Below are 16,408 nucleotides of genomic sequence, written 5' to 3'. Positions count from 1 at the left end.
TCAACCGCTAACTGGTCAGTCGGGCCGGCGGTTACCGACTCAGCAGCTTTATTATCGTTGACAGCCCTCCTCTGTGCTTGGCCGCTCAGCCCTGTGTGCTGAGTGAAGTTATTCTCCCCATTTGGGCTTTTCCCGTCTTGCACCCACCTCCAGTATGTCTCCTGACCCCTGGCATCCCTGCTCACTCCCCAGCAGTATCTTTGTTCTTACCCCGCCTGCCCTCATGATTACCTCCCTGTTATCTGCTCCTCCTTCGAATTCCCCCTTTGGTGACAGGCTCTCCCCATGTTGTCCAGCTTTACATACTTTCTCCACTCAAACTCCCATGGCATCTGCTGACCCCCAGGCCGTTCCTTCAGGACTTGACTCTTCACTTCTCTACAAGCTCCCTGAGGTCAGGTGTGGTCATTCCATCTTTCATTCTATTGCTCACAGCCCCGGCACATGAAAAGCGATTTACAAATACTTACTGAATGAGTGGAGAGAAAAAGTGGTTGCTGGGGGGGGGGGGGGGGGGCGGGGGCGGGCACACAACGTATTTCCCAAATTACTCAATATTATCACTTGAGAGCATGATAGTAATGTGAGGAAGACTTTTTGGCATTTCCCATGGTTTTTGATGACTTCTGTACAAAAAAATGGAATGTAGCTTCCTAAACGTGCATGAATATCTATCTCACTTCACATCATAGTATGAGGAGGCAGAAATGAACAAAGCAGGGACTTAACGTGACCATGTAAACAGGCTGAAAATTGTGGTTCTAAAGGAGAGAAAGGATCTTGAGTTCTTTCTGGGTTCCTTTCTCTGTCTTTCCTTTTTTTTTTTTTTGTCTTTGCTTTCTCCGTTCTATAAACAGGGAGGCTAGAAGGGGTATGGAATAGGAGGAGGAATGAGAGAACCTGTGCCTCCCCCCACCCCGACCCTTGCTGTTCTGAAATACTTTAAATACCAGGCACCGCAAGTTCTGGTGTCAAATTGGGATTAGTAAAGCAGATCCTGTGGATATTCCACTATTAACGTATGATCAGGCATCAGTTCTGATTAGAAGTCTGAACAAATGTTTCTTTCTTTGAAATTGAAGTGTCTAAAATAAAGAGCAGAGAACCAACCCTTAAAATCATGTTCTGTACTTGAGTTCTCCCTGACCACTGTCTGTTCCAGTTTGGGGCTTTTTAAGTTTTTTTTCCAGCCAGAATGTCTGACGACACTGCCAGGGGAATTTCTGCCCCCTCCTTCCTGAATATACCCAGCGCTGGCCCCTGAGGCGGCCCAGTTCTGTTTTCTCATGACACAGTGATTATTTTTGGCATTGTGCATATTTTCTCTAATGTTATTACCTCCCCCGCTGCCCCTACTCTCCCCCCTCCTTGGTTGCCTTTTGAGGAGCAATCATTTGGGCAGTTTGGTGTAGAGCAGGGGGTTAATTTTAGTTCTGTGTAGTGAGAAGGGAAGTAGAGGGGCAAGAGGACTTCTCCTTTGCTTCCTCTGCAGCACCCCAGCCGCCCGCCCCCCAACCATGGTGTCAGTGCAGAGGTCCTGGCCCCCCAGCTCATGAAAGAGCCTGCTTTTAGCAGGCTCTGGGCTCCCCATTCATCCCCTCTGCCGGCAAGATTTGAGGGACTGTCTCGAGGTGACGCTGGGGGCCGCACCTCAGGGATGGCATCTTAATGACTTGACTTGGCTGGCGTTAGAGCAGCCCCATTCAGAGCGAGTTCACTCCCTGTGCAGTTGGCTCACTCGGTCTCTGATCATAGATGTTCTCTTGTTCACACTGCATGAGGAAATGGAGATTTCCAAGTGGGAAGCAGCCTTCCCAGTGCTTTAACTCTTCCCTTAAGGGGAAAGGAGTCTCGGAGAACAAAACACAGTCTAGGCTGGCCCAGCTGCAGCTCCCGGGAGAGGAGCAAGGCCCAGGACTGGGGACGGAGGCCAAGACAGCCAGGATCACTTTCTTTTCCTCCCTGAGAGGCAAAGGAGATGAGTAAAGGGCACACTTGAATTGTCCTTAAAGTCGAGTAGCAGATATTTAATTTGTCTGCTGTGGTCCAAGGTTCCCTGAAGGATACACTGAAGTAGATGATGTTGTGTCTGTGCCCCACCCCAAGGCACTTTCTTGCAGTCTAGTTATAGCAGCAGGAGATTTGTGTAGAAAAGCCAGCAAGACTGGGAAACCTTTAAGGAGGGCCAGTGAGAAATGTGGGTGAGAGGTGCCTTGGAGGAGGGAGTGAGAGTGGCCGGGCAAGTGTCTGGGGAAGTAGGGCTGCAACTGCCCCCCAAGGGATGGAGTTTTAAGAGACAAGAAGGGATGAGATGATAGTGGTGAAGATGTGAAGGAGGAGAGGGACTCCAAAGTAGGGCTTGATGAAATCCTATCAAGAAACAGAAGAAGTCAGATGCTTCCTGGCAGAAGAGGAGACCTAACTTGTTAGACTTTAGGTGACTATGGATGGATAAGGATGGCATCTCTGGGGAGCACTGACCCAGCCAGACGTTGGTATCTCCCTCACGTCCTTGATCTCCAGGCCTCATGTGTCCTTGGGTCTCTTTCTATTTAAACTGTGGACGTGGACAGTAGAATTAGCATCGTCTGGGAGGCGGTTAGAAATATAGAACCTCAGACCCCAGCCCAGACCTGTGAGTCAGAAGCTGCTTTGTAACAGGGTCCTGGGGTGCTTTGTAGGCAGAGGCAGGTTTGAGAAGTGCTGGTCTGTGTGACTCCACGGGCGGCTGTCAGCAGCACTGGTTTAGACCTCAACTCTGATTCAAAGAGTTGGGGAAACACACAAACATCTTGAAGTGTCTCTGCACTGGGACTCTTCTTAGATGGAAATCTTTTATTCTAATTAAGAATTGGATTCGAATTTTCATGAATGATCTAGAACAGTGAGCAATTTTGAAGAATTCACAGAATGGAAACCATTTAAGTGGTTTTTATCTAATGTCTCCAGTTCCTACTACTCTGTACTGTTTATGCTTTGGAGCACACCAGAGGAGCAGATGGTGGGATCCTTTCCCTCCAGAATGGTTGTTCTAGTGAGGAGACAAAGGCTACAGAAGTGAAGTGAGTGGAGGACAAGTCAGGGCCTGATGATGCAATGCAGGGTCTCTGAACTGGGAGGTGGAGAGGTCAGCATAAGTGAGGCCTTCCTGGAAAAAACGGACCTGGGGAGGTCCTGCCGGATGAGTGCGATTAGACAAACTGAGGGATGAAGACCATGTCCTCCAGAAAGGTGTGGGGAATAGAAGAGAGGGGCTAGGTCTTAGCCTCTGTGGGGACAGTAAGCTGCTTCCCACTCCCTCCAGGGTAAGTGCTTGCCTCCTGCTGGGGAATCATTTTACATCTGGGGCAGGGCTTTTTTTTTTTTTTTTTTTCTTCTTTATCCCTCTGCTGTGCAATTTCTCTATCAGTTCCCTTAGTTGAAGGCAGTGTTGTAGGAACAGGATGGCCGCCTAGGCAGAATGGCTGGAGCCAAACCACAGATTGTGCTGTTGGAAGCTTGTGGGATTCAGAGGAAGTAGGCTGCTGACAGAGAGAAGCCCTAGGGAAAACCCTTGATCAGATCTGGTACCAGCTTGGGTGTGGGGCAACACCCTCACGCCCAGGGAAGTGGCACCAAGGAAAAGCATTTATCAAGAGTGGAATGTGTAACCTGTGTGTGTGTAGAAAGCCAGGGAAAGTGTTAGTTGCTCAGTTGTTTGACTCTTTGCAACCCCGTGGGCTGTAGCCTACGAGGCTTCTCTGTCCATGGGATTTCCCAGGCAAGTATACTGGAGTGGGTTGCCATTTCCTTCTCCAAGGGATCTTTCCAACCCAGGGATTGAACCCAGGGCTCCCACATTATAGGCAGATAGATTCTTTACCATCTGAGCCACCAGGGAAGCCCTAGTCTTTTCTGATGTCTATAGATGCTGATAGCAAAGTAGGAACTTTTTTTCTTTGTGAAACAGACATCTCCAAGCAGAGAAAGGGGATCCTACTGGGCCTGGTTGGTTATTGTGGGACTGGTGAGACTGACCTAAGACAAGAGGGTGAATGTGATGTTCCCTCTGCTGCATCCCAACCAAGACTCATCACATTAAATATGCTTAGAGGGCTTCACCCCAATACAGCTAAACCTTCTGAACCCGTGAGAGGGATCTGCCTGTGAGCATTTTGGGGAAGGTTGCCCGATTGGCATCAACAGTATGGGATTTGGGGTCAAATGGTAGGTTTGAGTGCTGGCTCCATTGCTGGGGTGACACAGGGCACGTCACGAACATCCCTGGAGTCTGTTTCCTCATGTGTGAAATGGGGTGATACAGGCCTACCTCATCAGATTGTGTCAGGATTAAATCAGAGGCGGTGAGGTGAGAGTTCTTTAGCAAGGGACAAGTGTTGCATGTGGTCCTTTCTTAGCTGCAGCAGCAGCAGCAGCCGCCCCTCAGCTTGCTGGGATTAACTAGTCCCCCAGCTGGAGTCTGCACGGTGCGGTAGGGCAGGCAGGAGTGGGCATCGGAGGCTGGAGAGACCAGTAGGGAGCCAGGTGGCTGCTCACTTTCCTCCTCTTTATGGGGAGTCTTCTCTCTCGGTGCATGGGACATGATGTGATCAGGGCAGACAGAAATAACACCTTATTTTTACGCTGGAGCTGAGTTCCTACTGACCAACAGGAGTGGCCATCTTTGCAGAACTGGATTCTCCAGTTTCAGTTCCAATTAGTCATCTCTCTTCAGATGTTTTAACCTGGGCATGGCATGAGGGAAAGAGGAAGCCTGAGAGAGCTGGTCAGAGGACAGGGAAAGTTGCTGAGACAGTATGCACATCCTGCTGTGCTTCTCTGGCTGTCTCCCTGTGGTAGCACCTCCTCTGGGGCTCTGCATTCAGTAATGGCAGCTGTGGTCTGAAGATGCTGCTCCCAAACTCATCTCTTCAACTTCCACATGTGATCATGGTGAGAAAGTCATGGGGAGCTGGCAGCAAGCTGGATATGTGTCATCTTATATCATATAAAAATGTATAAATTAAAAGGCAACACCTGATAGAAAGGTAGTTATGATAGTGTTATTTATAACAGCTAGAAACTAGAAGCCATACTCTGATCAACAGTGCAGCACATTGTGATCCACCCATACAGTATGACATTGCTGGCTGTTAGGAGTATCTTTAGAGAGTTCTCTAAAATGTGATAAATGTTAAGTAACAAGCCATGTATCCAATGAGATCTCAATTTTTTTCTCTGTACTTTTTGTGTTTTCAAAATTGCCTGCACTAAATGTGCAATACCCTTCCACCAAAGCCTTTTTAAAAAGTGTTATCTTAAACTAGGTTATGCAATGGTAATGCATAATGAAGGTCTGTTTCCAATTGTGTGAACCATCAAGTGCTTCTTGGCAATGGGCTCTGTTATGTGTCCTGGAAAAAGTCAGAGCTCAGGGGTTTGGTTCCAGCTCCGCACATTCCAGTACCTTTCTGAGCCTCTATTTTCCTCATCTCTAAAATGGGAATAACAGTACTTGCTCTTTGTGCCCTGCTGGGTAAGATTTACAGATTAATGTATAAAGTGTGCTGTAATCTGTAACGAGTGATACAAATGCAATGTATTGAACAGAGAACGACACTAAGTCCTGGGCTTGGTGAAGCTCAGCATAGAGCCAGCTCGTCACTGTTACTCCTGGGCACGCATGCTTTTCCCCGCTGGGCTGGGGACTGCACATGTCCTCAGATGACGTGAGGAGCTGGGTTATCTGGAGCCCCAGATGGGCTGTACCTACGGAGCTGCCCAGTAATTGGGTCTGCTGCTCTCTTCCCCAAGGCTGCCTGGGGCCTAGGAGGCCACCAGATAAGCATCTCCAGTGGGCCCTGAGCAGATCTGACCATTAGAGGGCCATGTTGGGTGGGCCCCAGACATTACTGTCAGTGCTGAATGCAGTCCAGGCCCTGTCTCCCCAGGCACAGACCATCTGAGGGGTCAGGCAGCCTGGGGGCTTAGCCTCAAGACAGGGGTGGTGGGGAGGTTGAGAAGTAAGACGCTTCCAGGATCCCTCCTTAAGGGCAGGCCTCTGTTGCCTCTCCAGCCCTCCTCTCTTCTTTGTATCCCTTCTTTCAGGGCTTTTGATGCCCCAGTCTGTAGTATTAGTCTAATCTCCCAGTTGGCCTGTGCTCTCTTTCAGGGCAGAGGCCAGTCCTCTCCCCAAGGCATGCATATTGCAGAGTGAATAGTGCCTTCCACCCTTGTCAAGTTCTGTCTGATCTGCCCAGTTTCTACTGAATTTGCTCGTTTAATTTCTTCTGTTTCACCTGGATAATTTTGATGCCTTTTCCTTTCCTATATAATATATAACTTATGTAATAGAGTCCCCTATACTTCACTACTGCCTCTAGGCAAACATCAGAACACATCCAGAAAGTTGGCCACACCACCCTCTTCTAAAGCATTTTTGCCACTCCTTTGGAACTGCCTTCAGAGCCAAAGACCATTCTTTTCAATGCCTTCAATTGTGGCAAGGCCTTATCTTTGAGGGCATATTTTATTCTTTCAAACAACTGAGATCCATCTACAGCCAAGTCTGTGACTAAAAGGGGTGGCTAAACAGGATAATACTGTTTGCAATTTGAAATCAAGTTAGTTCTCTGAAGTATTATGATGGATTTGTGTGGCTCTGAGGTCCTTTCTAAAAGACCTCCCAAAATACTTAGTGCAGTGATCATTTAGGGCAAAGGTAGCTCAATGATAAATAATTCACCTTCCAATGCAGGATACGTGGGTTCGATCCGTGGGTTGGGAAGATCCCCTGGAGGAGGAAATGGCAACCCACTCCAGTATTCTTGCCCGGAAAATCCCATGGACAGAGGAGTCTGGTGGGCTACAGTCCATGGAGTCACAAAGAGTGGGACATGACTCAGCAACTAAACAGCAACAACAAATGGCCATTTCACTAGAATAAAGTTTGTGCCTTCTCCCCAGGTGGCTGTATTGGAGGGTTGTTGGCTTGTATGTAGCCTCGATTCAAATCTGTCTCCTTATTTTCACCTCCCTCTTTCTGTCAGTTATACCTCTGGGGCACTGATGGTCACATGAGCTCCTAGATAAAATAACTTCGGTTTACGATGGTGACCTCAGATTTGTTGTACATAATGAGGGTGGACACAGTCCATGATAGGAGAAGAGATGTGGTTAGGTTTAAGTACATCTGCATTTATTTCAGTCCTCCAAAGACCCGTGATCACAGACTCAGAAATCTGTTAATAGATCCTCCAAGTGATTCTCCTGCAGGCTAAAGTTGAGATCCACCGTTCTACAAAACTGGGACCAGTGTCGCTGCATAATGTAAGGATCAGAGGAGAATGTTTATGAAATGCACCTAGCCTCTGTGCTCAATAAATATCAGTTCCCTTTTTTCTTCCACCAAAAAAAAAAAAAGCTTTTTTATTTTTAAAGCACACTGCTTTGCAGTGGTGGTTTCCCAGCCCTAGCTGCAGAGGAGAATCACAGGGGAAGCTTTAAAACCCCAGATGCCAGGTCAGGCATCCATTTTTTGAGGCTTCTCTGGTGATTGCCATGAGCAGCCAAGATTGAGTGGCACCAGCTTTGGTTCTGCTCTGATTTAATCCACGAAGCCGTCAACCCCTCTGTGTAGGGCAGCCACTCCTGGGTGGGATCCTGATTGCTGGGATCTGGAGCACATTCCTCCCTTCAGGCACCCCTCGTGCAGTGCAGCCTCAGTGAAGGGACACCCTCCCTGTTGCATTTGACCTTTGTTTCATCCCTTTACAGCCTCCTGCAAATTGGTACCAGCTTAGAATTTCACCACCAGCCAACAGACTGATTCAAGCCGGCTCAATTAGTTTCAGTCTCTCTCTCCCTAACCTGCTAAAAATCCATTCTGCTTCTAAGCCATCTAACCTTACAGGGAACAGGTATATTGTTTTGACACCCTGATGGCCTACAGGCATTAGTCATGGGAACCCTAATCACACTAAAGGTCAGGAGACTATGGCTAATTAAACAACCAACCCCCTTGGTGTAGAGGGTGACATCTCAGGGGCCCCAGGCCAGGCTAATAATGGTTCCATTACTGACTTAAGTAGGGATCCCTAAGCCAGCCTTAGAGCAATGACTCCAAAATTAGAGACTTTCTAAGATAATGAAGCTCTGGGCAAAGAGGTTTCTCCCTGTTTAACCTGTAGCATGCATCTGCTGAAGCTTTAGGACAGTCATTTTTGTTTTATCTTTTGACTGGCTGCCTGGTTGTTTCCCTTAGTTGAGATAGAATGTTTCAGAATTTGAGATTTTAACTTGGAAAGAATATACATTTGTGTATATGAAAATGTCCCCCCAAAGTGAGAGACGCCGCTTGGTCTCCAGCTGCAGCGTGAAGAGAGACATTCATATAGGCTGAACCTGCGGCTTCTACGGAGCAGCACAGAGCCGCACGGAGCTGCTTCTGATGGCCCTGCACCAGACTCTCAGCCCTGAGTGATGCAGCCTGCATCCTGCCCCAATTCCCCTTCTTCCTACTCACACCCCTTTTGAGCTCTGGCCACCTGATGCGAAGAGTTGACTCCTTGGAGAAGACCCTGAGGCTGGGAAAGATTAAAGACAGGAGGAGAAGGAGGCACCAGAGGATGAGATGGTTGGATGACGTCACTGACTCAGTGGACGTGAATTTAAGAAAACTGTGGGAGATAGTGAAGGACAAGGAGGCCTGGTGATCTGCAGTCCAGGGATCACAGTGAGTCAGAACAACAACTGGTTCTTAATCCTACTCCTAAGCTTCCAGCTCTTTTCCCAAGGTGAGTGGGATGCTCACCTAAGGCAGCCTCTCCTCCCACCCCACCAAGGAATCTTTATGTCAGTGTCTCTTTTCCATCGTCCCCGCCCCTCCTTCCTGTAGTGTACATGGACATCCAGTTGGTGGGAAAATACCTAACACAGCCTGGTCCATATTGAAAGTAGACAGAAAATAGCAGCTTCCTTGCTGCCAGTGGAAAAACGTTGACCTTGAACCCAGAACTAGGTTTGAGACCATGTTTTTAGCAAGTCACTTCATCTGTCTACATCTCCCACTTCTTCATCTATTAAATGGGGATGATGATTTCTATTTCTCAGGGATTTTATGAGACTCACGTGAGATAACATGTAAAAAAAAAAAAAGTGCTGTCTACACCCCTCAAATACTGTGAGGGTACCGCCGTTTGTCCTTCTGGGATCAGCTGGAGCCTCCCTGGCGAGCCTGCCTTGACCTTGCTTGTGGCCACCAGCTTGTCTCTCATCTGAACCACCTGTTGTGCTTTTTGTCTGTACTTATTTGTCTGGTTAACAGGGATGTTTCAAGTTGGCACCCCAATCAGACTGCATATTCCTTGAGAACAAGGAATGTGCACCTCAGCCACAAGGTCCAGAACGGAGCTTAGTGAATACTTCTGGGTCTGCATAAGGACACAGTCAACCAGGGCCATGTTCAAATTATATATTCCATATACCGCATATTATACAGGACCACCCCACGGTCACAGGAAGGCCACCAAGAAGGATAAGAAGAGGGACTTTGTAGAAAGATAAACTGGAGTGAGAAATACATTTCTGATGATCTGGAAAACTTAGATAAAATATATTTTTACCAAAAAATAAATAAACCAGAGAATTGTAACATGGCATGTCTAGAATTATTAAAAAATAAAAATTCTGGTCTTTGCAGTGAATTCTAGGACCCATCTAGGGAGAGAAAATAAGGCATATGTACTTTAGGACATGAAGCCTCGTTGACCTAAGGACCAGCAACATGACCCAACAAACTGGTCAAAATCAGCCTGACCAACAAATGAAACTGCAGCCCTGACACGTGGTGACTTGGTGACCAGCAGCTGTAGGGCCAAAGTCTGACTGCGACTAGTGCTCAGGTTAGCCTGGCAGTGGGATCATTAATATCAGCCATGGTGGAGAGCTTTCTAGTACTCCCATCCCTTCTATGCTTGTCTCACTTGATCCTGACAAAGAAGACAGGAGAAGGCTCCTGTTTCACAGATGAGGCCATTGGGGTACTATCTCAACATCAGATAGCAAGATAATGGGTTGCCAGTGTATTAAAACCAGTATTAATACAAGTGTATTAACCAGTGTATTAAAACCAGTCCTCCTAACTCCCTGTCCCTTGGTCTGTTGACTTGAGAAGCCCAGCCTGTGGTTGATGGGGTGAGGTCAACGAGGTGCGTCAGTTGGGTCAAGGCAGGTCTTACTTCACATTTAGCTGTATTTCTTCGTGTTGCTAATACAGTGATGGCAGTGCTACACGTCTGTCTGTTTTTCCAAGAGTCAACATTAGACAGCTATCTCTGGGCTGTGTCGAGGTTACCTAGATAATCCAATTAAGGTCATGCTGGTCCCAGAGTACTACTGTAAAAACAAGGTACCTGAAGCGGAGCTCAGACATTTAAACCGAGAGTCTCTGTGAGATTCTCAACCTTTCTTTTTCTCAATGTTAAGACGTTGCTGTTTATTTTTGCTAAAGCCACTATCTCCTACCATTAAGCAATAGAAAGAGTGTGTTTTGGCCTGAGAAGAGATGGGTTCTAGTCCTAGCCCAGCTGCTAATTAGCTGAACTGTCCTAGGTTAGTAACTTAACCTGACAGGGCCTCAGTTTCCAGATCTGTGAAATGGGGACAACAGCAGTGCCTGCCTTGCCCATCTCACATGCAGGTGGTGAGGATGGAATTAGACAGTGAGCACCTACGTGTCTCAGGACTTCTAGGTATCTGCTCCCTGACTGTACTGTCTCCAGGGGCTTATACAGGCACTAGCTTGTGACCTTGAGAAGTTAAATATGATGTCTGGGTCTCAGTTCCCACATGTGTAAATTATGCTCACAATGCCTCCCATAATTGTCCCATTAAGAGGATTATAATGAGGTACTATATGTAAGGTTCTCAGTGCAGCATCCAGCACAAAAGTGTCAGTAAACATTTGTGCAGCCAAGGGAACATCATCAGATCAGTCACTCAGTCATGTCCGACTCTTCGAGACCCCATGAATTGCAGCACGCCAGGCCTCCCTGTCCATCACCGACTCCCGGAGTTTACTCAGACTCATGTCCATCGAGTCAGTGATGCCATCCAGCCATCTCATCCTCTGTCGTCCCCTTCTCCTCCTGCCCCCAATCCCTCCCAGCATCAGAGTCTTTTCCAATGAGTCAACTTTTCCCATGAGGTGGCCAAAGTACTGGAGTTTCAGCTTTAGCATCATTCCTTCCAAAGAAATCCCAGGGCAGATCTCCTTCGGAATGGACTGGTTGGATCTCCTTGCAGTCCAAGGGACTCTCAAGAGTCTTCTCCAACACCACAGTTCAAAAGCATCAATTCTTCAGTGCTCAGCTTTCTTCACAGTCCAACTCTCACATCCATACATGACCACAGGGAAAATCCATAGCCTTGACTAGACACACCTTTGTTGGCAAAGTAACATCTCTGCTTTTAAACATGCTATCTAGGTTGGTCATAACTTTCCTTCCAAGGAGTAAGCGTCTTTTAATTTCATGGCTGCAGTCACCATCTGCAGTGATTTTGGAGCCCAGAAAAATAAAGTCTGACACTGTTTCCCCATCTATTTCCCATGAAGTGATGAGACCGGATGCCATGATCTGAGTTTTCTAAATGTTGAGCTTTAAGCCAACTTTTTCACTCTCCACTTTCACTTTCATCATGAGGCTCTTTAGTTCCTCTTCATTTTCTGCCATAAGGGTGGTGTCATCTGCATATCTGAGGTTATTGATATTTCTCCTGGCAGTCTTGATTCCAGCTTGTGTTTCTTCCAGTCCAGCGTTTCTCATGATGTACTCTGCATAGAAGTTAAATAAGCAGGGTGAAGGGAACATAGTAGGAGCCAAATCTCAAAGGCCATTGCCGGACAGAGTGCCAACTCCAGACAGCCTTTTCCTTCCCTGGCTCTTCCTCTCTGTCTGCTCTTCCACTTCAAGGAAAGGGTGATGGGAAAGGGAAGCACTGTGTGTGCAGATCTTGGCATGAAGGTCACAGCCTGTGCTGGTGTCTGTTTCACTCAGGATGCCTTCTCTTGTTACTGTTGTTGTTTAGTCGCTAAGTAGTGTCCAGTGCTTTTTGCGACCCCATGGACTGTAGCCCACCAGGTCCCTCTGTCCATGGGATTTTCCAGGCAAGAATGCTGGAGTGGGTTGCCATTTCCTTCTCCAGGGGATCTTCCCAACCCAAGGATCAAACCTGCATCTCCTACATTGGCAGGCGGATTCTTTACCACTGAGCCACCAGGAAAGCCCAGGCTTTCTCTAGAGGCTTCTAATGGCTGATCACGTGTTGATGATGCTTTTTTCAGAAAGCGTGAACATAGGTGCTGGAGAGTGGACTCAATGTCCTAAAGACACCGGCTCTCCTTTACCTGCTGTCATGACACACAGGTGCGATGGGTACAATCACAGCATCCTGCCTCTTTCCCACCCTCCCTTCCTGGTCCAGAACACCTGCAAACCTTGACCAACCGCTTGTGCTGCACAATCAGAGGTCAGGATTTAAAGGCAACTGGGAGGGACTAGTATACAAACTGCCACTACCGGCTGGAGCGAAAGCAGAATGATCCTACGGGCAGGCTCTGAGGGATGGGTGTGAGGATGGGCGGGGCACAGGGCCCAGAGCTGTAACAGCTGAAAGTCATCGGGGGTGGGGTGGGGGTGGTGGGCACGGAGGAAGCAGGTTTGGTAAAGGAAACAGAAAAGGGAGATAGGGCAAGAAAAACAATCCCACCCATTTTACAGTTTTTCAGAAGGTTCTTCCAGACCATCGAGAGCTGTTGGAGTTTCTTCTTGCATTCTGAATCTACAATGCTTAATCCATCCAAGGAGCGCTGGGTGTTCTGTTTTTTTTTTTAAATAAAGCATGTTGTAAAGTCGAAACAGTGCCTCTGCCCCAAATCTTGAGGGGTTTGAGAGATGGCATCCCCAAATCTTGAGGGGTTTGAGAGATGGTGTGTCAACATTTGGGGAATCCCAAAAATACTGATTTTTTTTTTTTTTTTTTCTGTCCAGATAACAGGCTGCAAAGCCAAACAAAAAGAGAAGTAACCTTTGGTTTTAGAACTCTCAGGAGAAAGGATAGACAGAGCAAGTCGGAGCTGGTTGGTTGAGGCCTTGAGAGCTATGAGCATCATTGGACACTTGTTTATTAAACAAGCAATATAGGTACTTTATAGAAACATAAGAAAATATGAATAAGCACTTAAAAAATCTCCTCACCTCACTGACCTGACACTATGAACGTTTTTGAAGATAGGGAGACAGGACATCGTTGGTGGGTAAGAGCCTAGAGTTTGGGGCCCAGATGCCTGGTGTAGGGTCCCACTTCCCTACCTAGAGGCTGTCTTAGAGGCTGCAGGTGAATTAACGGCCGTCCCCCCTTATCCGTGGTTTCACTTTCTGTGATTTCAGTTCCGCAGAGTCAATCCCAGGATGAAAATATTGAATGGAAAATTCTAGAAATAATTCGTAAGTTTTCCGTCTCATGCCATTCTGAGAAGCATGATGAAATCTCCTGCCGTCCCACCCAGGACGTGAATCATTCCTTTGTCCGGTGTGTTTGTGCCGTATATGCTACCTGCCCATTCGTCCAGGGAAAAACAGTACTTGTAGGGTTCCTGGACTGTCGGTGCATTCAGGCGTCCACTGGGGATCTCGGAATGAATCTCCGAGAATAAAGGAGGGACTACAATACTTAGCCTCCATCGACCCATTTCCTCATCTGTAAATTAGGGATAATAATAACTACTTCCAAGGTTAGTTGTGAGAATTAAAGGAGCCAGTGCAGTAGTGATTAACACCATCCCTGGAATATAGTAAGCACCGTACACAGGGCAGCTGTAAGAATAATAATCGTTAGTATTTTATTATATTTCTAGATTTTTCCTGTATAAGAGGTGTTATGTATAAAACATATATTTCCATGAAAATAGGATTCTGCTGTACTCTTTTGTAACATTTTTGCTCTCATGCTCATCTCTTCATGGACAAATTTGTTATTACTATTAGCTAACACTGCTTTACCATCAGGATAGCCCTGGCACTAAAGATTTTCCACGTGTTATCACATGTCAGTCCTCAACATTAACTCTGTGGGGCAAGTACTGTATTATCATTTTACCAATGAGAAAACTGAGGCTAATCAGTTTAAATAATATAAATGTACAGAGCTGGCAAGTGGACCTCTCTCCTGCACGAAGGGAGATGAGGCTGACTGGAAGCCTCTGCTGGTAGATCAGAGAGGAATCGTGTCTGTGCTTGGTCCTTTTTAACCCTTGGCAGGTGTGTGCTTGGGACATCAGACGGATAGGTGTCCGTCTGGTTGACTGCTCCTGGGCTCTAGTGGCGTTTTCAATTTTTGTGATGGAAATCACTGATATGAAATGGAATCTAAGGTCCAGTACTGGGCTTAGTTGTTTAAGCATTTTTTCCAGAAGCAGTTCTTCATCTTGCTCTCCAGAGGCTTTGACACAGCCATCTAAGCCACTGGCCACAGCTTCCTCACACTTCCCTCTTTGTCCTGGACGCTCACCTCAGTCCCCAGATAGCCCTGGGCATTGCCAGTGGATTGACTCAACCAGCAAGTCTTTGCTCAGACTTCACCCACTGGAAGCCCTGGTGTGGACTCCATGGCGTGCGGGATGGGAGGGCGGCTGAGAAGACACGAGATCCACAAAGGCAGAGCTCTGTCACCTGTGGCCCAGGTGACCGATGTGAGCCCACATCAGCCCAGCGGCGAGTCTGGCCATGCCTTGGATGGGGGAGTCCTGAGGGTGTGATGACCGGGGGTGTGATGGGATGGCAGTGATGTTCTGGAGACTAACCCCTGTCTCTCAATGTAGGAGCAGCTCCGAGAGGAGGAAGGAGAAGTCCCGAGATGCAGCCAGGTGCCGGCGGAGCAAGGAAACAGAGGTCTTCTATGAGCTGGCGCACGAGCTGCCCCTGCCGCACAGCGTGAGCTCGCACCTGGACAAGGCCTCCATCATGCGGCTGGCCATCAGCTTCCTGCGCACGCACAAGCTCCTGTCCTCTGGTGAGGCCGCGAACCCTGGGCCCCCTCCCTCTGTCCCCTCGCCCCAACCCCCGTGTTCTCACATGCAGGAGCCAGAGCTGGAAGGCCACGGGCACAGAGCAGGGGTTTTCCTCCTCAGGAACCCCCACTCTGCACACCTTCCACCCACAGCAACGCCATCCTTAGCATTTAGTTTTCTTTTATTGCACCTCTTTCCAGCAGTGGCCTTGGCGGTGATTACAATCATGGGCTGAAGCCCTTGGCAGCTGAGGGGACACAAAGGGCTGGGAGAGCGAGAGCCGCTGCTGCTGGCTCCCAGTTGCCATGCCCTCGGCTGGCAGATCCACTCTCCAGTCCAGGCTGGATGAATCCTTTAGGGAACATCTTAGTGTTTGTCCGCCGACCACCTTCTCCAGAAGGCAGAGGTGTGCCCATGTGACCCTTCCCTCTTACTAGCCAGGATGCCAGCCAGGTTATTCAGTGTCTGTGCCCTTAGTTTCCTCATCCGTAAAAGGAGTTAGAATACTTATTGCTCAGGGTGTCTTTAAGAATAAACTGAGATAATGTCTGTGAAGCACAGGCCCAGCCACACTGGGGAGCCCCGGACAGATAACCATCTCCCCTCAGAACCCACAAATTCTCACCTTCCCTGCTATCTCTGCAAGTCTCAAGGTCACAAAACTTTTTTCCCGCTCAGAGTTCATCTTCTTCAGAATACCATTTCCTGTTAGTCCAGACCAGGAGGAGGAGGCCTGGGGCTTCTGCCAATATCAGATCTGACAGACAGATAGTCAGTCAGTCCTTTCTAGTCTGCCAGTTTTGTAAGGGAACTGGGCAGGGGGCTGCGCCCCTCTGTGCCCACCGCCCCCACCCAGCCGTGGCACCATCAGTAGCCTCGTCTGAGGTGGTGAGCAGAGCGGGGCGGCAGGGGGAGTTCTCTCGTGCTTGGTTTTCAGTTTTCCCGAGTGAGCCATGTACCTTGGAGCAGGGTGGACTCTGCCATCCTGTTATGCAGTGGCTATTCTGGGAAGGAAACCCAGAACAGAGGGAATCCAGTGTGAGGCGGGGAGGCCGGAGCGCCATGTGCTATTCTGGGCCCAGGAGCACAGGAAGGATATGGGGGGAAGACTCAGAAAATAGGATGACAGCGCAGTGGGTAAATCTAAAGCATCTCAGAAAAGAGCAGACAGGAGGGAGAGAACCCAGGGTGAAATCTTGCTCTCAAAATACTTTGAAAGAAACAGTGCAAGGCGATGGCAGGCGTGGTGTCATAGATGCTGCAGAGAAAGGGAACCATGGACTGACGTCCAAGAAAGGCCTGGAGATGCCATCGCAGGGCGTGGGTGTACCTGTTTCCTTTAAAGAAGCATGTCCTCTAGGA

At 48.1% G+C, this 16,408-nt stretch overlaps 1 protein-coding gene across 1 annotated transcript in view; it reads left to right on the top strand.

Moving 5' to 3' along the window:
- The window catches only part of EPAS1 (endothelial PAS domain protein 1), a 92,217-nt gene that overhangs the window by 37,252 nt on the left and 38,557 nt on the right, over positions 1 to 16,408 (top strand). The window contains exon 2 of the mRNA XM_086327128.1: positions 14,858 to 15,048. Within this exon, the coding sequence (XP_086183254.1) occupies positions 14,858 to 15,048 (191 nt within the window). The remainder of the gene's footprint in view (positions 1 to 14,857; positions 15,049 to 16,408) is intronic.

This window comes from Bos grunniens, chromosome 11 (assembly GCF_055505025.1).
Source record: "Bos grunniens cultivar Pamir isolate PY7600 chromosome 11, Bosgru_T2T1.0, whole genome shotgun sequence".
NCBI classification, from domain to species: domain Eukaryota; kingdom Metazoa; phylum Chordata; class Mammalia; order Artiodactyla; family Bovidae; genus Bos; species Bos grunniens.
Note: the sequence above shows the minus strand (reverse complement) of the source record. Positions and strands in the feature narration are given on the sequence as shown.